At 40.3% G+C, this 25,413-nt stretch overlaps 1 protein-coding gene across 1 annotated transcript; it reads right to left on the bottom strand.

Annotated features, from left to right (window-relative positions):
• Positions 1–755: 755 nt before the first annotated feature.
• Positions 756–25,038, bottom strand: ezrb (ezrin b). Its single transcript, XM_061704632.1, has 13 exons — positions 24,864–25,038; positions 20,240–20,323; positions 14,882–14,977; positions 12,713–12,987; positions 11,564–11,647; positions 11,341–11,487; positions 9,667–9,763; positions 9,226–9,389; positions 4,733–4,863; positions 4,117–4,277; positions 3,428–3,520; positions 2,959–3,342; positions 756–1,832 (listed from the first exon to the last, which is right to left on the bottom strand). Exons 1-13 carry the CDS (start codon positions 24,873–24,875, stop codon positions 1,668–1,670), a joined length of 1,893 nt encoding a protein of 630 aa, XP_061560616.1. The 5' UTR covers positions 24,876–25,038; the 3' UTR covers positions 756–1,667.
• Between the last annotated feature and the right edge of the window lie 375 nt (positions 25,039–25,413).

Here is a 25,413-nt window from a genome sequence, read left to right as displayed (position 1 = left end):
TATGTGCCCTGCGATTGGCTGGCGACCAGTTCAGGGTGTACCCCGCCTCTCGCCCAAAGATATCTGGGAAAGGCTCTAGCACGCCCGCGATCCTAGTGATTAATGCAAGATGGATGAATGAATCAGTTTTAAAAGTCTGCATACAGCATGCACTCACAGCCTACAACGAGGCGCTCTAAAGCGGCCACAACAGCGGATTATCCGAAAGGAACCGCAATTGTGACTTTTAAAAAAAATATTTTACCCCTGGCTCTTTCATCATTCTCTGTGTGACATGCACACACTCACAGCCTACAATGAGACGCTCTAAATCAGCTACGCCCGCTTACTATCCAAAGGGAAGATGTATTTTCAGGGTGTAGGCATAGCTCGCAAGCTAGACAGCTAACTGCATGTTGCCATTGCGCTGGATAACCTCTAAAGCAAAAAAGGCGCTCGAGTTTTTATATAGTGGGGCAGGAGGCGACTCATGCCGGATTTCTAAGTGCATCATGTTGCACAGTTTTAGCCACGTCCTCCCCAAGCGTTCAGGAAAACACACACAAAGGTGAAAAATAGTTTAACGCTGTATCTCCACAATTGAGTACTACAGAGTTCTCATTCGTTGCACGTTTTCAGCTATTATCTTTGAACGTGTGTTGTCTTTAGAAACAAATATGTAGCCTTGAATGATTTGGGTTTCCATTGAGTGTGAACAAAACAAAAGAAGGATAAGGACTGGGCACCAGTTTCATGACAAAGTAAGCGCACACCACTGTGCTTATCATATTAGTTTTTATTGGCAATATGTCTGTTCAAATACAAAGATGTTTCCGTTAAAGTTGTTGTTGGTGACTGTCAATGTGAAACTGAAGTGACCTAACTGCTGAATTAAAATACTTCACAACATTCACCTCAACCTCAAAGAGGTCGCACATAAACAAAAACAGCATTATGCGTTATTATGTTTTTTGGGGGGGGGGGGGTTTTCGAGCTAAAACATGTCTTGTCGCTTCAGCCTGCATGGGGATCCGCTCAGAAAGGCACACACAAGCAAATCTTAAGTGTGTCACATGACACTTGAATATACACAAAGTGTCAACGTTGATCTGTAGACAAAGATATCACTCATTTCATCTGAATGGCAAAGTTAACGATAGAAACAGACACAACAATTGACTTAATGGCATGCCGCTATATATATCACATTTTAAAAAAACAATAATTTACAATAAAATCTCTTTACTGATCTGAAACTAAAAGCAGGGACCGTAAGACATTGACATGATTTTTAATCTGAATATAAATGTTTAATGTTCGTTAGCAAAAATATACAAACCTAGATGAAACACCCTTTTTAATGTCCAATATACTTTATAAATATTAAACTAGGTATGAATTTAAAGTAGCTTAGCGCCATCTAGTGTATAGAGGACCACACACATAAACACAAACAATGTCAGCACTTTCTGAGTGGTCACTGTGAGTCATTTTCTTTCCACGCCAATAACGACATTTGAAAAGGGCTCTTGCACTGATGAGAATATGACCGATGGCACAAATGTGATCAGAAATTAGATCGGGGCTACGTTTCTGACGCGCTTATGACGATCCACTGTGGCTAAGTTTGAGCGTAAATGCCGAGTGACCATTCAGAAAGGGTTCTTCCAGTGGCAGAGCCACCTTCCTTATAAGGCCTCAAACTCGTCAATTCTCTGCTTGGTGTTGCCTTGTCGGATCTGCCGCAGGGTTTTGTATTTGTCTCGGCCGGCCCGCACGTTCTCTGAGTGGAGGATGTCGTTCTGGGTGTTTTTGGAGTCATCGCGTGCGTGGGCCAGCTCAGCGGTCAGCGCCTGCAGAGGACAGATGGCGTGGGAATGAGGCGTGAGATTCTCTACGGATATTATCATATCAAATGTCTCGATTAATCGGTCAGCCGATTTCATTGGCCGACATTTGCCCTTTTCAATAAAAAATAATAATTGGCCGGCGATTAAATGCCGATATATTCCTACTTTCTCTTGAAACTGTAAATGCTGCTCAGTGTTGGAGTCACTCTGAATGATGTCCTTGCACCATTTGTCCACTAGATGGAGCGCTGGCTCAATTCAATCCGTTCAAAACGTTTTTTGAATCTTCCAGTTAGAGAAAGGCACAATATCGAGTTGATCGATTGATTAATAGCTAACAGTTCTGTTAATGAAGTGCATTATTCTGTCCAATAAAACATTGGCATGGAAACAGGAATTCAGAATAGTCAGAGGGAGCCGGACTATGATCGTGTTAAGATGCTTATTTCTCAACAAGAATGAGTGAGCTATTTTCGTTTGTGGCAAGTATGTTTAATGTGAAATGGTTTATTTGGGCGTCAGGCTGTTTGTTCTACTATAAAGTTTTCATAGTACATACAACTTTTATTCTTGAATAAAACACACTTTCCTTATTGTTTCCTAGAATGTATCTACAATCAAAGGTTCAAAGCTGTTAGCCCTCGCACCCCATTTTCTCCACATTAGAAAACATTAGAAGACAATAATTGCAAGCCCTGGAATTCGCTCCATAACGACCAAAATGACTGACTTCCGGTTCAATTTCGACGTCCATCCTATTTCCTGTTGACAGACATTTGAATCCAGATTATTGAGCATTGTCATTATCAAGATTTAGGTCATATTTACTGGATTATGTTTTTCCTAAAATCACTGTGTTAAAATGTGCTTAAGCCTAATTAATTGGCTAATTGATTTATTGTAAATAATAAAATACTAGTATAACAAAATACTTCCATATACCGTACATTGAAATAAATTGTTAATTGATTGAATTATTTAATTATAATAAAATTAAAAGTAAAAAAATTATAATAAATCATCTTTTTACAATCAAAATAAACTAAGTACACATTTTAAGAATTAAATGTAGCCCGGGAGCACAAATGTTTGCCCGCCTCTGCTATATGAGGACATTTCCTGTGGGTACCTTAAGCTGTTTCTGCACACGTTCGTTCTTCTCGGCCTCAGTCATGCGATCCTCCTCCCTGCGGGGATCGTGGATGTCGTCCATCGGGAGGTCAGCGCTGTGCATGCTGTTGTTCTCCTCACTGTCGCTGTTGTCGTCGAAATTGTCGTACATGACGGGAGGCGGAGGCGGTGGCAGCGGCGTCTGCATCGGCGTCTGCATCGGCGTCTGCATCGGCGCCTGCATCGGCGTCTGCATCGGCGTCTGCATCGGCATCGGCATCTGCATCGGCATCTGCATCGGCATATACATCGGCATATGTATCGGCAGCGCAGGTGGAGGCGTCATCATCACCATGTTCAGCTCCTGCTTGGTCTTGATCAGATCATCCTGGGCCTCCTTGGCCTGGTGAGGAGCACAACGATGAGTATAGCCATTTGCTTCTGGGTGTGACAGAACTCCTGTCACTCCCTAAAGTCCGAGTTCTCACCCTGAGCTCCCATGTGTCTGCTTCATTCTCTTTACGTTTCCTTGCCTCCTCCAGTAGACTGATCCTGGTTGTGTGCTCTTTCAGCTCTGCAGCCTGACACAAAACACGACGAACTAATGTTTAATAAGGGTGACACTGCAGTCTGACCAATAATCAGCTAATCTATATGAGGGACAACCAAAGCCATTCTAGCTCACGTCATACATTAATTTACAATTTACTCCCAGACACAAATTATGTGAGATAATTAGCATAGCTATCCAGTGGCTGTTCTCATCAGTCATCAGTCCCCGGCGTTAGCAGCTAGTGGCTAAGAGCTTTCTGCCTTCGGCCGCTTTGCTGCGCTCTACAGCTATCTTACTATTGCAATAATATTCCCTTAATTTTCTTTTCCCGATTTGTGCAATGCAAGATGTGTTTTAGGATTATGCTTCCCTAATTCTGAATATTCTTTGCTGTTGCTGTATTCTTTCTTTTATTCAAATTTAATGTGTTTTAAGGAAATAGAAGAAAATAGTGTGTGAAAATGGAGGGGGGCGGGGGGGGGGGGGGGCTAATTGTCTCACACAGGGCACCATTCAAGCTAGCAACACCACTGCATCTATCCTAACGTAGCTCATCTACTGGAAAGCTTGCGTTGTTTTCGTAGAAATAATTTAAATAAATAAAAGCTATACTACATAACTGACCAGCTGTTCCTGATTAAGCTTCTGGCTCTCTGACTGGCGAGCCAGCGCTTCTTTAGCCAGCAGGGCAGCCTGACGGTCCACCTCCAGGCGAGCAGCTTCCTCCTCTGCTCTGACACGCTCCTGCTCCAGCATCATGGCTCTCTGCGTCTGCTCCTCCAGATCTAAAATATTCAGCCAGAAGAAATAGGAATTGTCGTCAACAGCGACATAAGCTGCATCTTGTGCTGCAGAAATGATTGAAATTATTTGATGATTGGTCGCAGGCCATTATAAGGAGACAACCCCCATTAATATTTAGTTAAGTAAGGGATGTGCAAAACATTTTTCTCTCTTTTCATTTATCCATTATTTATACAGGTAAGGCAATTAAGAACAGATTCTCATTTGCAATGCCAACCTGGGTGCAGGCACCAGAGAAAGAAAAAGCTAAATAATAGCAAGTACAAATACAGTACAACAAACTGTATAATTTCAGATAGTTACATATCTACATAATACGTTACATCATACCATATGGTGAATAAAAGGTTCATAACAGGCAAAAAACAGATGCAGCCACCATTTACAGTATTGCTCACATGAATGATTTCCTTTTTTAATTTAGCTTTTTCCATACCTTTCTCTGCCTTCTTGGTCTTCTCCTGAAACTGGTAGAGCCTCATCATAATCTCATTCTTATCGCGCTCCATCAGCTCCTTCTCCTTCTCGATGGCCTCCCTCTTCTTCTTCTCTTTCTCCAACTGGGCCCTGCAGATAACATTGACATTAACCGTTAACCAACAAAGATGCACGACGGGCCAGACAAACAACAGTCAACGTGCGCGACAACAGCGGGTGAGCCCGTGCAAAGGCAGACATTGTGCACAACGCAGAGAGCTCAATCATTGTTCATATCAGAGGGCAGACCTTTTCCAAAAAATCACCATATAATATATCTGTAAGCACAGAAATCCACCCATTTATTTTCTGTCGTGCTTGTCCTCATTAGGTTTGGAGGTGAGCAGGTTGACTTTGAACAACAGCCATGGTACACCCTGGACTGGTGGTCACCCAATTGTAGGGCACGTACAACAAGCATTCAAACTCACATTCACACCTAGGGGCAATTTAGTCTTCAACCAACCTGACATGCTTGTTTTTGGGAATGTGGGTGGAAGTCAGGGTACTTGGAGAGAACACATACAACAATGATATGTAGCACAAGTCAGATTTGGCGAAAACACGTCACATTCTCGCGAATTTGCACTCTCGCAAGAGTGAAAAGAACGAAAAATGGCAGCCCCCATAAGCAAGCCGAAGTGACGTTTTAAACATATTATTTAGAATACAACCCCAATTCCAATGAAGTTGGGACGTTGTGTTAAACAAATAAAAACAGAATACAATGATTTGCAAATCATGTTCAACCTATATTTAATTGATTACACTACAAAGACAAGATATTTAATGTTCAATCTGATAAACTTGATTGTTTTTAGCAAATAATATTTTTTTTTAGAATTTAATGGCTGTAACACGTTCAGAAAAAGCAGGTGGCAAAAAAGACTGAGAAAGTTGAGGAAAGCTCATCAAACACCTGTTTGGAACAGCCCACAGGTGAACAGCCTAATTGGGAACAGGCAGGTGCCATGATTGGGTATAAGAGGAACTTCACTGAATTACTCAGTCATTCACAAGCAAAGATGGGGCGAGGTTCTCCTCTTTGTGAACAAGTGCGTGAGTAAATAGTCGAACAGTTTAAGGACATTGTTCCTCAACGTACAATTGCAAGGAATTTAGGGATGTCATCATCTACGGTCAATAATATCATCAAAATGTTCAGAGAATCTGGAGAAATCACTGCATGTAAGCGGCGAGGCCGAAAACCAACATTGAATCCCCGTGACCTTCGATCCTTCAGGCGGCGCTGCATACAAAACTGATATCAATGTGTAAAGGATATCACGACATGGGCTCAGGAACACTTCTGAAAACCAATGTCAGTAAATACAGTTCGGCGCTACATCTGTAAGTCCAACTTGAAACTCTACTATGCAAAGCAAAAGCCATTTATCAACAACACCCAGAAACGCTGCCGGCTTCTCTGGGGCTGAGCTCATCTAGGATGGACTGATGCAAAGTGGAAAAGTGTGGTCCGAAGAGTCCACATTTCAAATTGTTTTTGGAAATTGTGGACGTCGTGTCCTCCGGGCCAAAGAGGAAAAGAACCATCCGGACTGTTACGGACGCAAAGTTCAAAAGCCAGCATCTGTGATGGTATGGGGCTGTGTTAGTGCCAATGCCATGGGTAACTTTCACATCCGTGAAGGCAACATTAATGCTGAAAGGTACATACAGGTTTTGGAGAAACATATGCTGCCATCCAAGCAATGTCTTTTTCATGGACGCCACTGCTTATTTCAGCAAGACAATGCCAAACCACATTCTGCACGTGTTACAACAGCGTGGCTATGTAGTAAAAGAGTGCGGGTACTAGACTGGCCTGCCTGCAGTCCAGACCTGTCTCCCATTGAAAATGTGTGCCGCATTATGAAGCGTAAAATACGACAACGGAGACCCCGGACTGTTGAACAGCTGAAGCTGTACATCAAGCAAGAATGGGAAAGAATTCCACCTACAAAGCTTCAACAATTAGTGTCCTCAGTTCCCAAACGTTTATTGAATGTTGTTAAAAGAAAAGGTGATGTAACCCAGTGGTAAACATGACCCTGTCCCAGCTTTTTTGGAACGTGTTGCAGCCATAAAATTCTAAGTTAATGATTATTTGTTAAAAACAATAAAGTTTATCAGTTTGAACATTAAATATCTTGTCTTTGTAGTGTATTCAATTAAATGGTTGGTAGGTTGACCATGACTTGCAAATCATTGTATTCTGTTTTTATTTGTTTAACACAATGTCCCAAGTTCATTGTAATGGGGGTTGTAAATACTTTGTAGATTTAAGTAGATAGCAGCTGTTAAAGAAGATGTGCACATTTAAAATATCATATATTATATAATATAAATATATAATATAAATATATATAGTTTTGACATCTTGGGATTAGTTCCCCTTTAAGAATTCAGTCACTGGTGTGTATTGGATTGAAATGTGAGATTCAAAACAAGAGCTACCTTTGAAAAGTATGATATTCTTAGTTTTGATTGACTAACTATGATTATTTTTGTGGTTTTAGTGTAATGGTGTCATACCGCATCATGCTGCAAGATTACTTTACATAGTTGTTTTTTTCCATTACATTTCCAACAGTGTTTGCCCTCCAATTTGCTACAGCCACATTCCAATACCTGCTGTTTCATCATATATGGATTTGAGGTATTAAGGGGCTCATTACAAGCCACCTTTCTACTATGCAGTCAGTTATGGTGCATGAACTTTCTTGCAGCTATTGACTGTGCTGTCTGCTGTGTTTAAACAGCTGTAGAGGGAGAGCCAGCGGACTGACAGCTGCAGCCGAGACCGGCCTCCGCATCCATTCACTTGACTTTCCATTCGGGTAGGAAGATGTCCCTGGCTTGAAACGGAATACTGTGTTTATTGAGCAATGTATAGCAGCTTCTCTTTTGTACATGTTCAACTGTGTTGAGTTGGACACTAACAATGGGATCAGTAAAATCCGCTTTGGTCTTAGTGGGCTAATGGCTTTAATCTGCTGCATGGAGAGAAGTCTTGAGAGTTGTTGACATAATGCATACACAAATCTCTGCCAATTAAGATTTTAGTCTTCTGAGCTCAGACTGGAGTGAGAATGGAGACTTATTAGAGGCATGCAATTATTAGATTAATAATAATAAGATACATATTCTGAATATTTTGGATTGAACTCATTTCTTGAACAAATAAAAACATTTAAGGGCTGGACTCACTAAATACGTTAATCAACAACATAAACTCCAGAATTAACAATTAAACTGAGGAGCATAACTCCTAAGCCAGGGGTGTCAAACTCAAATTCACGGTGGGCCAAAATTAAAAATCGGGACGTCGCAGGCCAAACTCAATATTTAATGAAAAATCACTGCGATGAGCATGTTTCCCTTCTCTGCAGAAATGTAGCATTAAAGTTTATCATGTGACAACAAACTTACATTTTGCTTAAACACTGAATCTGGAATAAACAAACTTTAATATTATAAACACGCAAAATCAAATTTGTGATAAAAGACAACAGTGGTATTTTTTTTGTTCTTTTGTATTTAAACAGATAACATGAATTCTTCTGTCTCTTCATCTTCTTTTTATCTGTCTCCAACTACCTTTCTTTTTTATGTAAACCTTTTTTCAAAGGTCAACAACAAAACAACCCAAAGAAATAAGAATGTCCTCCAATAAAAATCCAAACTTCAAACTATTAACAGTCCCTGCCTAGGAGTTGATAAAGGGCATTTAAAAAAAAAAAAAAAAAACATGAATTCAATTATGTTATATTTCTTTGTTACAGCCACGTTGCTCCGCACACGACAAACAAGTCTTTCTTTTACTTTAGTGAACAGACAATCTGCCTCCCACCTGTCTTGGAAGTTAACTGTTTTCCATCTTTCGTTTGGCCATTTTTGGGATGGGGAAGTGTAAATTTGCTCGAGGAGACTGGTAGCATAGTTGCTAACAACTGCAACAGAAAGGGAAGGGGCGCTCGCCGGTCTAGACTGATGGGCCAACACACTAGCAAAGCATTCTGGGATTTGTAATATTAGTGGGGCATGTGCTATATACTGGCGGGCCAGCTCTAATACACGTTTAATATGATCTTGTGGGCCAAATATAATGACATCGTGAGGCCAAATTTGGCCCCCGGGCCTGAGTTTGACATATATGTCCTAAGCCCCAACGTTGGGCTCTACTCTTTTCAGGGTTTTCACCGGGTACTCTGAATTCCTCCCACATTCCAAAAACATGCATTTAAGGTTAATTGATGACTCTAAATTGCCCATAGTTGTAAGTGTGAATGCTTCTTTTTAGCTAGTTTGTTTGTAGCTTGCTTTTGTTGCTTGCATGGATGGCTGAATGTTCTCACTCATCCAATTTGCTATGGCTGGTCAGTGCAACGTTATGGAAACTATAACGCAATTACAATAACAATAAATGCTCTTTCCCAGGCGTCAGCATACTTCTCCTGGTGTCGATGTAGCTTGTCCTCTCTCGCCTGCGTCTTCATCTGCTGCACCTCGATGGAGTCCGGCTTGCGTCGGTTCATGTAGAGCTCGTGGTTGCCCATGCAGAGCTGGAGGATACGCTTGTTTAAGCGCAGTCTCGGGGAATAGAACACAAAGTCCTGAAAGATTGTTAATAAATAAATCAATTGTAAACAAATAATCACCACACAGTATATTCTTGCAAGAATTTGTTGGCATGACTTATTTGACTTTGACTATTTGACTTATTATATTTTTTTGCTGCAGGGGTTTTGCACATGTGCAGCAACCCACAAATTAGTGGTTTATGGATAACACAGGGATTCAACCTTTTGCACAATTTCGAGCTAAGCATGTTGGACTATGGACAGGTGTAAAAGTCGTCAAAGTCGTTCAAAGACCAGAAGAATTACTCACTGGTGATCTTTTGTCGATGGGCTTGATGGTGAACTTCTTGTCATTGAAGGAAATGTTTTTAATTTCACTCCAGGGGAAGCCGATTTTTGGGGTAAGTCTGATGGAGCAAAGCACATACACATATAAACATTAAGACAGCATGCTCCTGTCTAGTAACTGTCAGGCAAATTTGATAACTATACACATCAGTCTATTTATGCCAGTAAATATCTCCTGTTAAACTATTAATAAATATTTGTGAATCCAATGTCCAAAGTATCCATTTTTCCATTTTCAACACCGCTTATCCTGGTTAGGGTCACGAGGCACTGGAGCCTATCCCAACTGACTTCAGGCGAAAGGCGGACTACACCCTGAACTGGTCGTCAGTCAGTCGCAGGGCACATATAGACACGGACAACCATTCGCACTCACATTCACTGAGTGGGAACTGAACCCATGCTGCCCGCACCAAAGTCAGGCGAGTGTACCACTACACCATCAGTGACATAATGTCCCAAGTATGAGAGAATATTTTAAGGTGTGGCTCACTAATGTTTTCTTGTGCCTGTCTCACTTGACAGGATACAATACGGACACAACAATCACTGTGTTGCAATAAGACCGCCGTGCACCTCATGGTGAAACTCCCGTTTGAAAGTACACTGCCGAAACTGGAATTTCACTCAGTTACTGTCGCTGACACATGCTTGTGGAATTGAGACAACAATGTGGATGTTATTTCAGAGCGCCGTGGCGGATCTTTGCATTGTATTGTTTGCAAAACGCGATCAATGAAAGAAACAAGCATGAACGTCTATAGAATTAATTAACTCATTCACTGACAGCCTTCCCAGTGAGCATGGAGATTTGACTTCTAAAGCCGTCAATGGCAGTGAATGTGTTAATAAGTTGGTCTCTTGAGCCCAGAAGTAAGTCACAAAACTGTAGCGTAATTACTATAACAATAGCTTTAGTGTCACATTAGCCATACAGCATCATGAGAAACAAGTGGGAGTCAAAGTGATTTATGTCAAATTTACTTGTACGTTACTTGTACGGTAAAACCAGCATTCGATGAAACGTGTTTGAGAACGAAAGCAGATTGGTGAAGGGTTAAACAGACAACCGAACACGATGCCTTGGCTCTGCTTTGTGGGCCAGCCGCCCTCATTGCAGAGACGCTGCTGTAGGTTAGCCTCACATTCTTAAGTGCTGCACAGCTTGAAAAACCAGTTGCCGTAACCATGGTTACAAAAAAGGTCACCGCAGAGGAGAGGCTTCTCTTGATTGATCGCAAGGTGCACATAAAACAAACTTAGTGTCCCTTAAAGGCTGGTTCGTCACTATGTTGTTTAGTGCTGCCATGTAGATTAAATCAAAATGCATTAAAGTGAAGGGATTTTAACAACGTTAAATTATATGCATCAATTATACTATAAAAGAGAAATAACTAATTGAAAGCGGACATTGAAGTGTCCCTCCTTCTATAAACAAACGTGAGGTCAGCAGACACACTCCATAGCGAGGAAGCGATTACGGTGAAAACTTAATTGACCAAACTTACAGTCACACCACCACACTCATAATATACAGTATACTGGTACAGTGCCTGTCCCTAAAAGATGACAAGCATCGATGTTGTGTCTGCTTTGAAAGTAGAAGCGTAGACTCAGCCCAGCCACTTCAGCTTACTTGTCATTCTTCTCATAAATGTTAAGTCCCAAAGCATCCACTCCAAGCCAAAGCATCGTTCCCTTCTTGTTCTTGATGTCAAAGTAATTGACGCCATACATTTCCAGATCCTGGGCGATCTTCAGGTACTCCATCATGGCGTCCTCCCTGTGAGAACCCCCTCAAGTTAAGCGCGCGTGGCAGCGCGTATAGTTTTTCACGTACAAAGCGCACGAGGACTCACTTCAGCATCCCGCGGTGCTCCTCATGCCACACCTGAATCCTCTCCTCCCACTGCTCTTGTGATAACTTGTGCTGCTCCAAGACTCTATATATAAAAAAAAGATGGCAACAAGAAAACAAAAGTTAGAGATACACTTCCCGACGACAAAAATAGACGGTGACCATAACCTTGCATGATCCAATATAAAGTGTAAAAAAATTCAAAATTATTCACGTTTTATACATAACGTTTCATGTTTCATACATGATGTTCTAAATGCAGAGTTTGATTAGATGTTCTCCATGATGCCTTAATTATAGGAGTTACTGTAATCCATTAGAACGGCACAAAAGGTTGCAATTCCTCAAAATTGTCTGTAAAGGAGGAGGAATAGTGAACACTTTTCATTAATATTGCTACACGGCTTCTTAACGTTGTCTTTCTTGTTTAAATTGAAGCCAAAGGAAACCTTCTCGTAAGCCATTCTCTCCCACACATACTGTTCTGGGTCACATGTAAGCTGGAGCCTATCCCAGCTGACTTTGACTTTCCCACTCACTTTTGTCCATTACTGGGTGAATTTTCACCATATTCACAATATATGTTATCTAATTAATATCAGAATTTCAAATAAATGTTGATCATGGCCAAGATGAGTGCTTTTCTGAGGTAGACAATCATTTAGCAGCAAGTCTAAAACTGACGCACAAATCGTTTGCACTCAGATCGTATTTTTCAAATTGTCATTTAAGTATCAGTGTCATCAACAATAATTAACCTTCCAGCGTATGTTGAAATGTAACAACAGTGAAAGACAGGACAATTCATGTCCACTGGGGAGGATCCAGTTCCAACTCCTTACTGCATTACAAGGCGTCAGGCTAACCACCACCATTAACCTACGATAATGGCTTCTTACCAAAGCGGCAAAGGTGCTACTTAGAAACTGACCTAACAGAACAGAAACCATGATTCATGCATGACCTTCTTTCTCTTCTTTATTTGGTTGCCAGGAATGACATCATGATTTCTTTTGAGGCAGGTTCAACCAGACTGCAACTTCGAGCAGGCCTACTGTATCCAAATAACAATCATATCACCTGCCAAAGTGAATTGTTTCATGGCATTACCAAAAATGAACTTTTTACATTTTTTTTTTTCATTCCTCACCTGCGGGGCAGCAGGCGATCAGAGAGGAGGTATCCCGGTCGGTGGGTTTCTTTGTCGTAATCGCCATATTTGGCTTGAACAGAGTAGGACGCCAGCAGCACTGCGGTTTCGGGCGGACAGTAAACCTGGTCGCTCAGGATGCTCTCTTTCACCTGCATGAAGAAGAGCTTCTGCGTGATCTCCTGGATCAGCTCCTCATTCACTTCCTCTGGAAAATACTTGGCCCGAAACTTAAAGTGCAGCGGGTTTTCCTTCTTCACATCCTGTTGTAACACCTAAAGAGGAATTACAAACAAACTTAAAATTCAACTCATAGTTTTCAGAGTGGTCATCCAATTATCTGTTTTGTTGCTGCAATAAATGAATAGATATACACAAGTTTCATACTTGATCAGTAAATATTCACGGTAGAAATCAACGAGCAACTCGTTGATTTCGAGCAAAAATTTTTGGAGACTCATCACCCGGGTCCCCGACACACCAGCACATGAAATATTTCCATGTATCGCTGTATCCATCGTTCAAACGGAACATGCAGATGTCATAACTCGTCTTTTCTTCAACTTTTTGTGCATCCAGGTTAGTTCTTTACCTTCTGAGTCATGAGTCATGTCAGTAAATAGCTCTAGAACGGTTGCAACTATGTTTTACATGCAAAATTTGAAATGCAGATACCACCAATGTGCAAGTCAATTCCACAAAATTATTGTTCAAAGGAATGAAAGAAATTGAATATGGTTTATCTGTGTGCAACAGGGTTTGGGATCACGTCGTCAAGCTGCATCCATTTTCAACACCGCTTATCCTGGTTAGGGTCACAGGGTGCTGGAGCCAATCCCAGCTGGCTTCAGGCGAACGAAAGGTAGACTACACCCTGAACTCGTCGCCAGTCAGTCGCAGGGCACATATAGACACGGACAACCGTTCGCACTCACATTCACACCGTCACTGAGTGGGAACTGAACCTACGCTGCCCACAGCAAAGTCAGGCGAGTGTGCCACTACACCATCAGGGACCCTCATGGCAGACTTTTACTTGCTCGTTGGTAACCACGTATGCAGAAGTGCCCCCTCTGGTCTACTCTGTATTTCTGTTTATTTGTAGGCGGAATTTAAGTACAATGGTACCTTGACGTTACCACTCTATTTTTCTCTATAAGACAAATAAGATGCCACCAGATAGTGCCAAGGCAATTTTTTTAAATTCAACATAGCTTTTATCAGCGCACATAAACGGTGATTTTGCCCAAAAACATCTGCGAACGCCGAACCGTGAATATCCAGGGATTCACTGTAGGCTACTTTGGCTCTTGACTTGAGTCTTGGGAGAGTCAATTATAAGGATTAGATAAGAATGGTATGAACAATTAAATCTGTTCTTCATATGAAGAAACTAACCACTCCCTCTGCATGCTTGTGACCGTGTCTACCCGCTATGAGACATTAAAGGATATGTACACAATTTATTTTAAGGTTTTATGACGGTGACAGTTTGAGTCTGGAACGTATCAATTCAATTACCATTACTTCCAATGAGACAAATTTATCTTAAATATAAACAAATACATTTGACCCAGGGCCCTGTAGGCATAATGGATTTTGTCTGTTAAGGGTTCCATTGTATTGTGCTGAAAGACACTGCTAAAGTATACAATTGATTTAGACTAAAAAGAAAGAAAATTCAGTTACATTGGCACACACTACTTTTATCATGTGCCCGACTTCATTCATCTGATTTACAGATTAGACTGGATTATGAGCAACTCCAGCAATCCCAGTGGTATGGAGTTTAGCAGTGTTGACTATTCAACAGGAAGTAGTTCTGGTTCAGTAAGAGTTTACACACACGCTGAACACGTACAATAATACCCTTTACGCAACAAGCATACACAGAAACCAACAAGGTGCTTTAGAGATATCTGCCCTTAGAGAATATCAATGAACCGCATGCATATTGGAATATGGTAGCTACTGATTGACTGAAAAAGAAAAACTGCATCATCGAGCCAACTGTGTCCATAAAAGAATGCATTATTCTATTGTTTGATTGAATATGACTCAGTGATGCAAAATCTCAACAGTTACACCTGAGATTCAGGGATAAAGTAGTACATAATATACCAAGTGTATGCAGTACAAACTCGTCATTGTGTTTTAAACCCATCTCACCTTTTTGTCCAGTTTGAGCCAAGTTAAATAGTCTTTCCCATCTATATACTGGAGTCCAAAGTACCACAGCTCACGTAAGCCAATTGTTTTCACCACCTATGGATAGAAAAGAGGAATTACTCAGACTAGGATTAACATTTTAAAAATAGCAATGGTATAAACAATATTATTTTGACAAATTGAAACATCAAAATCAGGGGCCACAAACAGTGTTCGTCAGCACCGTGTGGGCACATGAGTAGCCTGCGGGGGCTGTTCAAAAAAAAAAAACGGGATTAGCGGTGCCACATTTAATCGATGAATCGACAACTAATCAATTCTCTAATTAAACGACAACTATTTTGATAATCCATACATCGTTTAGAAACATTGCTGAATTTAAAATTCTCCAAATCCTCATAATATTATCTTTGTGTTTAATCAAAATAAGACACTTGAAAACATCTGCTTTTACTTTGAAAAACAATGATCAACATTTTTGCCTATTTTCTGACATGTTACGGACCAAACAAGTAACTGAATCAGAATCAGTTTTTATTTGTGCAGTTTCTTCACTGTCAATTATAATGTCCTGTTTTTTAATAAAGGGATGGGAATTTTAAAATGTTTTTTTCAATCCGATTCATCAATAAATAAAAAAATAGTCAACAGATTAATCGATTATGAAAATAATTCTTAGTTATAGCCCTAACTGGGACATTGTGATTTCCTAGGAATGTTGTAAAAGTGATCATTTAAAAATGTACACATTTGTAGACATTTATATAAAGTGTTGCATATAAAAATGTATGCTTCCTACCTTCTAGAATCATTGGTGATCATTATTGTGACAAATTATTACAATGATTAATGTCTTTGCAGAGATTAATATCATTAATTATTAAAATTATATTATATATTATTATTTAAAAAAACATATTAAAAGGAAATTAAAGAAAATGTGTTATTTCAGAAGTGTGTATCCAACTCGTAGCCCTTCTCATTAGTCAGTACCCAAGAAGTTCTCAGTTTCAAAAAGGTTGGTGAATCCAGAGTGTGAAACTTCTTATTTTAAAGGAATAAAAATAGGAGAATATGACAACAGCTTTAGCAAGACCCATACCTATTTTTTTTCATGAAGATTTTTATATTATTTACAGAGACATTCAAGGAAAAGTAATGGGGAAAGTCTCTTTTTTACATTTTCAACAGATGCGGAAAGAAAATCCTTGATCTGTACCAAATCTAATGGGTTCTTTCTTGACCCATATACTAATAATTAGTTTTTTGGTGAAAGGAGTTCTTGCAAAATCCCGCTGATAAGCAAATAGTAATTAAATCCTCATACCAGACTAATGACCATTGTTGAATTACTCAAACTTGGGCAATCGCATAGCTGCAGACAACTAAATTACAATGTCCAATGTTTACTGGCTTTGACTTTAATTGCAAGCAGTCTTGAAGACAAAAGACAATCTAGCCATTCTGAAACACATAATACCATTCAGAGCAAACACCAGTGTGATAAGATTCAGATCAGATTTAGATCAGATCAAGATTTAATACAGATTAGAAACACACAGTAGTCCAGCTCTGAAATTGTCATCACTGCTGCAAGAGGAGCTACCGTTTTTCCTCTGGCCCCTGAACAAAAGCACAACACTCTTTTTAATGGGCTTCACAGGGGAACCATGTAGGACTACATGTTTTTGGTTGTTGGAGGATGCTGTGAAATTGGACATTTTCTGTGCTCGCTTCCTTTTTTGGCAAAGCATCAAAGCCACCTCCCCCTCTGAGTCACCGCGTGTCTTGAGTGACGTATGTATCGACGCCTTGCCAGTCCAGAACAGCCTTGTGTGTCCAAAGATAATCTTCAAGCAAAGGTTGAAATTAAAATCATACTTTGTGGCCCCGCACAATATACTGAGCAGACTGACCCAGGGGAGTGTTTTTTGAAAGATTTATAACTCGGGGGGTGAAATTGAATTTAATAACGTCATGAACAGTAAAATGAAAGCACTTCATTCCACCTGAAACACAACACAGGCGGGTCATGTGTGAACACAACAAGCCCTTTCATGGTAGAAAAGTACCACAGAGACCCCTAATGAATGTCTCTACATAATATAGGAACTTAATGCAATGTTCTATTGGTTTAGGTGCTACCATGAGGGAATATACACTCCATGGAAACAACATGAAGTATCTTGCACAATTCTATGAGATCCAATACAGGAGCTGTATAAAACAATATTTCATCTCGAGTTTTAAGATAATAATTCAACAATAAATTGTGCAGTGAAATAAGGTAATTAACATTATCTGGAATCCCAGCTACAGCGACACATCTTGTTTCGGCTTTGCGGTTCCTTTTATTGGGTTTGCGAGATAATTTGTCACCCACCATTAAAAAATGTAAATATGGTTAAGTAATGTTGTAAAGCACAACATAAGGATACCTATAGACTGTATTTGTATGGCTGAGACTCGCTCACCTAAAACCTGGAAATGCTGTGTTGCTGTTCAGCTTAGTTGAGTGTGTGTGTGGGTACCAACCACGAAGCGGGCAGGTACATGAAATTAATTGACCAGACTAGCAGTCACATTGGCAAAAATTGGCATGCCATAACTGTTCTCGACTGGTGTTCGACAAGACTGAGAGTTTTTCGTGGTCCTGTGTTGACAGAGTGAAATGCCACTGGGCTTAAAATGCATTGCAGACTGCATCTTCTGTGCATAATAATGTACCCAGCCAAGGGAGGGGGTTTTCTTATCTGCAGACCGTAAGTGTGACAAAGATTTAATGATCGGAGGAGTTGGGTTGCGGTGTGGGGCTGCAGCTACAGTACTAGCCCGCAAAACAATTGGAACCAAAATAAGTTTTTTCACACTACAGTATACTTGCATTGTGAGGCAAAAGCGAGTATTTTATGTTAAATGTATAAACTGTGTCCACAATATGGTGAAGATAAGCCAGCAAGCATTTCCAATTTAAATGCAGCTTTGACTCGTGGAATGGATCTTTTTTCAGCTTTCAAAGTAAACACCTGCTCTAAATTGATTTTCTTCCCTTTCAAATGCGTTAATTGACGCTGAACTCACTTAAAAGATACTGTTGAATATTCTCAGCTCAAAATACATTATGTCAAAATGCAAATGAGTTTTACGTGGCAGGTTAATGATATAGGAGTGGCGGCCAACTGGTTCATCTAACCTCAGCGACTGTGATTGATTTTATTTTATTTTTTTTACATTGCACCTCAACGCTAATTGAGATGAGCCGCGGGGTGTGTAGGGGAGTGGCGGGTGCTTCTTGTCTTCGCTATGAAAAATTCTAAGTTCATTATCAGCTCCGACCGCAAAGGCCCGACCGACACGCTCAGAAAATGCTGCTTTTGCTCAGCATTTCCTCATAACTGCAGGCTGCATGCCAGAGTCAATTCAGCTACTTTTAATGCTTGCCAGTGAGACTACATCAAGCTGCTTATACAGTACGTGTCAAGGTGCATCTACAGGAGCACTAAGCTGCCACAGTTGCTCAAAAATCAATGAAGCAGTTCGTGTAAATCACTGAGACATGAACAGAGGGGCAGTGCATTACCAGATCCAGAAAAATAAATAAATAATAATAATAATAATATGTACTGTGTTTTATAGTGCTGTTTCATCTTCAAGTGTGTGTATTATGGTGCTCCTGTCACTTCTAGCAGTCCTTTTTATGCTGTGTTGGTCAGAAACATTTTGGGGGAAACGTTTTTTGTTAATTTCATATCCAACATTCCGCTGCTGCAGTCTTCCACTCAATGACTACAATAAATTCTGCAAATTGCACCTTACTACTTTTTTTTTTATTATTATTACGTTATTTGCATTACTGTTTCCAGTGTAATGTGTTTTTCAACTGGACTGGTCCAAATGCATTTCACGTTAAAAGTATGATCAGATCAACTTACATTTTATTTATTTAATGAAAGTGGGTATAAAGAGCCTTTTTTTTTTTTTTAACCTGGCATTGGGGCAAAAATTATGCTCTAGGAAATCTACCTCGCAACAAATGGAGATTGTATGACCCGAATCAGACAGCTCTTCATTGCTGAGCCTACTTCTTTGCAAATTGTATTTAATTTGATTATAGTTTTTCTTGGTAAATTGTCAAGTTTGGCAAAATTGATCTAAAAATAAATGAACTATCACAGCAACTATTATTTGTGGCACACCCTTCTGCCAGAAAGTTTCTAAAAATATACCCGCTTTCACTGCTATTCCATCGCTACTCTTCTAAAAATATATGTAAAGAGTACGAGACTAACCAAACAATTTCCTCATTACGTTGAAGACATTTTGAGATTAACTGTAGCTCGTTTTGATCTCATTATTCTTCAATGATATTTGATTTGATTTGAGCAACACTTCATGTTGCTCAAATCCCCTGGCACAACATATATAGAAATTCGCTACGCTATCCATCCATCCATCCATCCATTTTCTTTTCCGCTTATCCTCACTCCGGTTGCGGGCGTGCTGGAGCCTATCCCAGGTATCTTCGGGCGGGTGGCGGGGTACACCCTGAACTGGTAGCCAGCCAATCACAGGGCACATGTGATTGGTGCGCAGCGTACCTGGTCATTCGCACTCACATTCACACCTACGGGTAATTTTGAGTCTCCAATCAACCTACCACGCATGTTTTTGGGATGTGGGAGGAAACCGGAGTGCCCGGAGAAAACCCACGCAGGCACGGGGCGAACATGCAAACTCCACACAGGCGGGGCCGGGATTTTAACCCCAGTCCCCAGAACTGTCAGGCAGATGTGCTAACCAGTCGCCCACCGTGCTGGCTTGACTACACTAGCTATTGAAAAACAAGTTTTACAGGAAGCGCCTAAGACGCCTAAGATGCCTTTCTTCCCCCAATGCTGTCACATGGCACCAAAAGAGTTCATCAGTTGGGTTTGCGGGATCTAAACTTTAACACTGGAATCTTAATAGACCATTGGTGTGACAGTTCTTCTACAAATCTATTTTACATTAAACAAAAGCTATATTTGATTTTAGTAAGTTGCTTGTAGTGAACCTTGGAAGCCAAAACAATTCCAGAGCTGTCAAATGTTACAGAATGTCTGTATTTTGTTACGGAAATCACTGAACGCTGAATTGTTACGGCCATAACACCGACTGTTCTGGATATTTGGAGGAATAAACATTAGCGGCCAGTAGGACGCTGTATAAATTAATTTGATGAAATAAACACTTTTTTTTAAAGAGGGGAAAAAGCTGCTTCATGGCATGCTATTTTATTATGCAGTAATGTTCTGGACAAAATTTGGAAAATATAAATATGCATTTAATACTTTTAAGTAGAGGCGGTGCGCAGCGTACCTGGTCAAACACAACTTTGCCGTAAGCACTTGGCAAGACAGCAAACTCCAACTCTGAGTCCAAGGCATTGACGTTAATGTTGACCTGTGGGTGGGTGGGGGGTGGGGGGGGGGGGGGCACACACAAGAACAATTTGAAACATTGAGTGTTCCTCAGAGATAAGCCAGAAAATAATGTGTAAATGCGTGTGCAGTGAGGTTTGGTGTTTACACAGTAATAAAACGGAACTCATCGCTACTGACTACTAGAGGAAACGGCTGCTACCAAAGTTGGGATGTGTAACAACGTACTTACCTTGAGGTTGAAATAAAGTTCAACAAAATAGTGAAAGAACAGCCACAGCAACATTGTTTGGTTTTGTTGTTAATGATTTAAGCATCAGACTGACAAAAAAGCAGGGGTTATCCAGCTAATTGTAACTTAATCCACTCCAAATAATAAAATATCTTAAATAGTGTAGAATAAGTAAGCCTTGCGACTGGCTGGCAACCAGTCCAGGGTGTACCCCGCCTCTCACCCAGTGTCCCCTGGGATAGGCTCCAGCTCATCCGTGATCCTAATGATCATAAGCTGTATAGAAAAAGGATAACTGGTTATTATAAATAATACTACTACAAATGGACATAATCAATAGTTAATTTATTGATTAATTGTACATTGAGGATTTGGTTGTTGATTAATTGTGTCTGGAGGTCTTGAAGCAAATGAAGGAGAATGTACTGCGTTACAACACTGTGGTAGTTCCAGCTTGTTCTGTCAACATAGTGTCAGCTGTGAGAAGCTGAGCTTCATCCTTGCAGACCTCCACTATGACAAGTAATTATTCTGCTCAAACATACAAATACAAAATGAGAGCACCCGCAAAAAACAACTGTAAGGACACAATGTACGCCCAGATACTCACTCGCAGGCTTACCCAGCCAACTAAGGCAACCCAACTGTGACTTAACTGGGTCACGCCCCTTAAAGGGACACATCCAACACGCCATTACAGTCGTGCACCACACCACCCGCATTACTGTACTTACATCACAGATTAATCGCAATATTGCGAGATTTTGCATCTGACGCCTTCACTCTGCACACACAAAGGCTAAAGCTAAAGTATATTGGTATGTCCTCATTCGCTCACTACCACATCACTCAACAGGCCAGGCACGCCTTTTAAAGGCACACACATCACAGGCACGGTTACTATAGTGTAGAATGTGTGGATGGTGACCCAAAGTGGACGAACTTAATACCTGTACCCCACATGCATAATTGATTGTGGGTAATACCGTATATGCATGAAACTTTAAAATACATATACAAAATACAAGAAATACTCGGGCGCTACTTCGCAGATTTTGTCTATTGCGGGGATGCTCTGGAATGTAAACCAAGCGATAAATGACGGATTGCTGTACGACAGTTTGTACAGTAATGATACTTGATAAAACCCCTTTTCATTTGCTTTCATTATGTAACATTATGTTTTAATACAATAAAGTGCTATTTCACTTAAAGATGATTCTGATTCTGATTAAAAACACAAGAGTGTTATTTTGGGGGCCGGAACGGATTACAGTGTTTCAATCCATTGCAAATTGGAACATGTATTTGATATACGAGTAAACTGAGTTACAAGCTTGGTCACACAGGGAATTCAACTCGAAAGTTAATGTACCATTTTATTTCAAATTTACAAATGGTTATTAATTGTTGATTTTCCCCTGGGTGGATGAAGGAAATGTAATCAAATCCCCATCCCGAGTGCCTAATGCTGTGGGTATCGGAGAAAGAGGATGAAAAAAACGTTGTTGACAAAGCTTATTACTACGGCTCATTGAAATGGATACTAAGGCGTTAGACACGACTTGCAGCGGCCAGAGACAAGCTGATAACAAAAAGCTTTGGTGCCATCCTTCATCTCTAGTCCATCGGAAGCGGGGGAACGAAACATCTAGGCCAAAGCTGTGACCCGCCCGTTGACAACCAACTAACTGGTTTACATCTCGCGAGGAGGCCAAATCCAATAACAGCGTCGCATCATCATCATTTCATCTGGGAGACTGCGGGGCAGCAGCAGTCTGAACTGTGCATGGTTTTAGTGTGATGCTGCCAGGGATGATTAGAGGGGAGTTTGGATTTGTGGCATGGGAAACTTTTGCCTCATGTGATGGAGCCCTCAAAGCACATACGCCTTGGAACACATTCAGTCAGGCAGAACTTTATATCCCGGTTTTGAGTCACAGCTAAAAGGCAAAAAGGTGGTGAAATACAGCCTCTACTCAACAGCGAGACAAAGAACCCTTTGAGCTGCAGTCTGTTGCTCAACTCTCAAGGAATCAAAGTCCCAAAACTGCTCACAAACTAAAGAAAGAAGCATGCTGTAATGAGGGAGAAACAGCTCATACATAGACGCTTTCTCTAACTGCTGTATTTGCATTTGTAGCGTTTACTGATGGGAGCACCTAGAAAAACGCAACCACAGCGCCCAGTGGAACATGTGAACGTGTGTGCCCGCCAAGACGGTGGAAACCACAGAATGAGTGATACGTGATCTCCAAGCACGTCGCCCAACGGGAAGTCACTATAAACTGAGGCCATTCAGCACGGCAAAGAAACAACTCAAAATCTAGCTAACTGGACATCGACCTTCAAGCGCACGACCTTTTTTCAGGGCAAATTTCACATTTGTACTAACCCCATAAACCTCATCATCACTCGCAGTCATTCGGGTCAGTCCATGACTTTATGTTCTTAACCCTACATGGTTTTCAGAGCTGCTTTGGGTCTAGTAGAAGACATGAGCTGGCATTTAAACTATGAATAGGTTATCATGTAGATATTAAGGCATACACTTCAATATTTAAATGAGTCTTTTGCAATGGGAGTTCCAAGCACTGTAATATAGGATATATATATATAGATATATATATCTATATATATATTTCCAGAAAATAATGTATCTTTGTTCATTTATCTATGCTAGCAACATATAGTGACAGGCAGGCTCTTCTGCTCTATTGCAGAACGTATAATTAACCTGTGTATCCCTCATTATTTAAGTATATTCCGTGTACGTTTTGTGACATTTTTGTTTAGTGGTGTGCCGTGATATTTTTCTTAATTTAAAATATTTGGTTCTGGAAACATTGCTCTACACCATCAGTGCATTATTTATATTATATATTACTGTGGCATAATCATGACGCTTTATCATGTGGCCCCCTTTTCACTATACTATACCATGTCAATCAAATTTGCATCGGGGGTCATGACTTTGTTTCAAAAGTAAACAATGAGACAGTATCGTCTGAAAAAAAAAAACTGGCTCTCAGTTATGATGTCACTTCCACAGCAACAACCACAACAACCTGCAGGCCATTCTAAACAAAGGAACAACAAGCTTTGTAGTGATGATGACCACAGTATGTTGACACATACAACTCAGCCACTTCTTGTAACCTACTTTTGACTGCAATATTGAGGTGACTTCATGCAAGATATCCCATTTTGCTTAGTGGTATTAAACAAGCAAAATGTCTAAGTAGCTCCTATGTAATGATTTTATCGAATGGGGGAAAAAAACTATATATAGCCAATTTTACATGTCGTAAAATAAAAATGTTCTAAATGCCAGCAAGAAGTTTCCAAACTGATGTTTGACTGTACAGAGTGTAATAGTAAGCCAGGGTGGGGCAAGCGAGTCAGGAGCAAAACCTGATCTGTTAGAAAACACAGGAGAACTTTGTTAGCTTCCTTTTAGCTTTCACTGAGAGTTTGGTAGGGAATTCTAAATTTGAAATCCAGCGTCACACGTCTAACTGTCTTTGTAAGTGCTGAATGCAGACAAAAACAGCCTCGCTCAGGGATGTACACACACACACACACACACACACACACACACACACGACAGGTATATTCAAGCAACCAAAAAAATTGGTTTTCTACCAATCCTATTAAAATTCCCATGAGAACAGGCTCCTCTGTGCTGCATGTATTCCATCATTTATTCATTCATTTATTTTTGTAATTTACAATAACAGATCTCCCACGTCTTGTTTATTGTAAAATGATTCATCACAATCATCTCAAGACAAGTGGGACACTCTCATCAATGGCTTTGCAGACAAGTGGTTTTGAGTGGCTAGCCTTTAACTGGAAACATGTCAGTTGGTTACTTTGACATAATGACTCAATACTGAGGGAAATTACCTCTCTGGTTATTAACCAGACATTAAAACTGAAACACAGGCTGAGTTTATGATGAAGTATTGCAAAAATATTTATTTTTTTTAACCAACAATTACATGTACTATGCTGTTTTATTGTAGCTGTAGTGTTATCATAATCCATAAAATGTTTCATTTTAATTTGGTTCAGTTTTGTATAGCGGCATGAAAGAATTGATTGTGCTAATACTGTCCTATAACATCTACAGTCCATTAAATCTGCTGCATTCACTGCAAAGGCTATTCACAAAATATGATATTGTAGGCGTGTATATCCTCTATTATATATAAAATATATATTTGAAGCTACAGTAGTTATATTATGTGTATTACATTACATATATGCACGGAATAAATGATTTTTAGCGCATACTGAAAATATAAATCCAAACCAAAACACTTACCGCTTTAGGCATTTTGTGTCTTTTGCCGGCTTCTGGCCGAGAAGGCGATGAAAATTGGTCCGACCTCCGTGGAGCGCGATCAAGAGGAGAAACAAGTTTGAGCCACTTGGCTGTTACTTTAAGCCGTCTGAAAGGAGGCGCTCGGCACTCCTGCAGGTGACGGGCATCAGCCTTCAATGACTTCCACCAATGACAAGCTAGCAGCAGCCAACAACGCGCAGCGCAGGAAAACGACAAACATCGTCTTTCAAAATAAGAGTGCCGCACTTTCATCTGACATTTATCAACAATGAATGAATATGTGCGTATGCTATGATTATTTTGAAGTATGGCTCTTGGCTGATTCTGTACACTAAATGAACGACTTCGGATGTTCCGCATTGTGGGTATTTTCCTGGCCGTCTTCAAGAGCTTTTGCTTTTGCACACAGGAAGTTGTGCAGTTTGTGATCGACGTAGTGTCACATCTGCGTGAAAGTGCCTGCCTCGCAGCCTCACCTAATGGGCATGCTCAAGACATCCACGCCTTATTATTTGCCTCCTTTCTTTAT

The sequence above is a fragment of the Phycodurus eques genome, chromosome 18 (assembly GCF_024500275.1).
Source record: "Phycodurus eques isolate BA_2022a chromosome 18, UOR_Pequ_1.1, whole genome shotgun sequence".
Taxonomy (NCBI): domain Eukaryota; kingdom Metazoa; phylum Chordata; class Actinopteri; order Syngnathiformes; family Syngnathidae; genus Phycodurus; species Phycodurus eques.
The sequence above is the reverse complement of the archived record's forward strand: the minus strand, read 5'-3'. Positions and strand labels throughout refer to the sequence as shown.

What these genes read in the sequence shown, in the direction of transcription:
- ezrb (XM_061704632.1), bottom strand. An exon ending in GCAAAGTTGTGTTTGACCAG is followed by an intron (nt 14,978 to 20,239) that starts GTACGCTGCGCA and finishes TTCTATCCATAG; the next exon opens with GTGGTGAAAACAATTGGCTT. An exon ending in CAGACACATGGGAGCTCAGG is followed by an intron (nt 3,343 to 3,427) that starts GTGAGAACTCGG and finishes GCTCCTCACCAG; the next exon opens with GCCAAGGAGGCCCAGGATGA.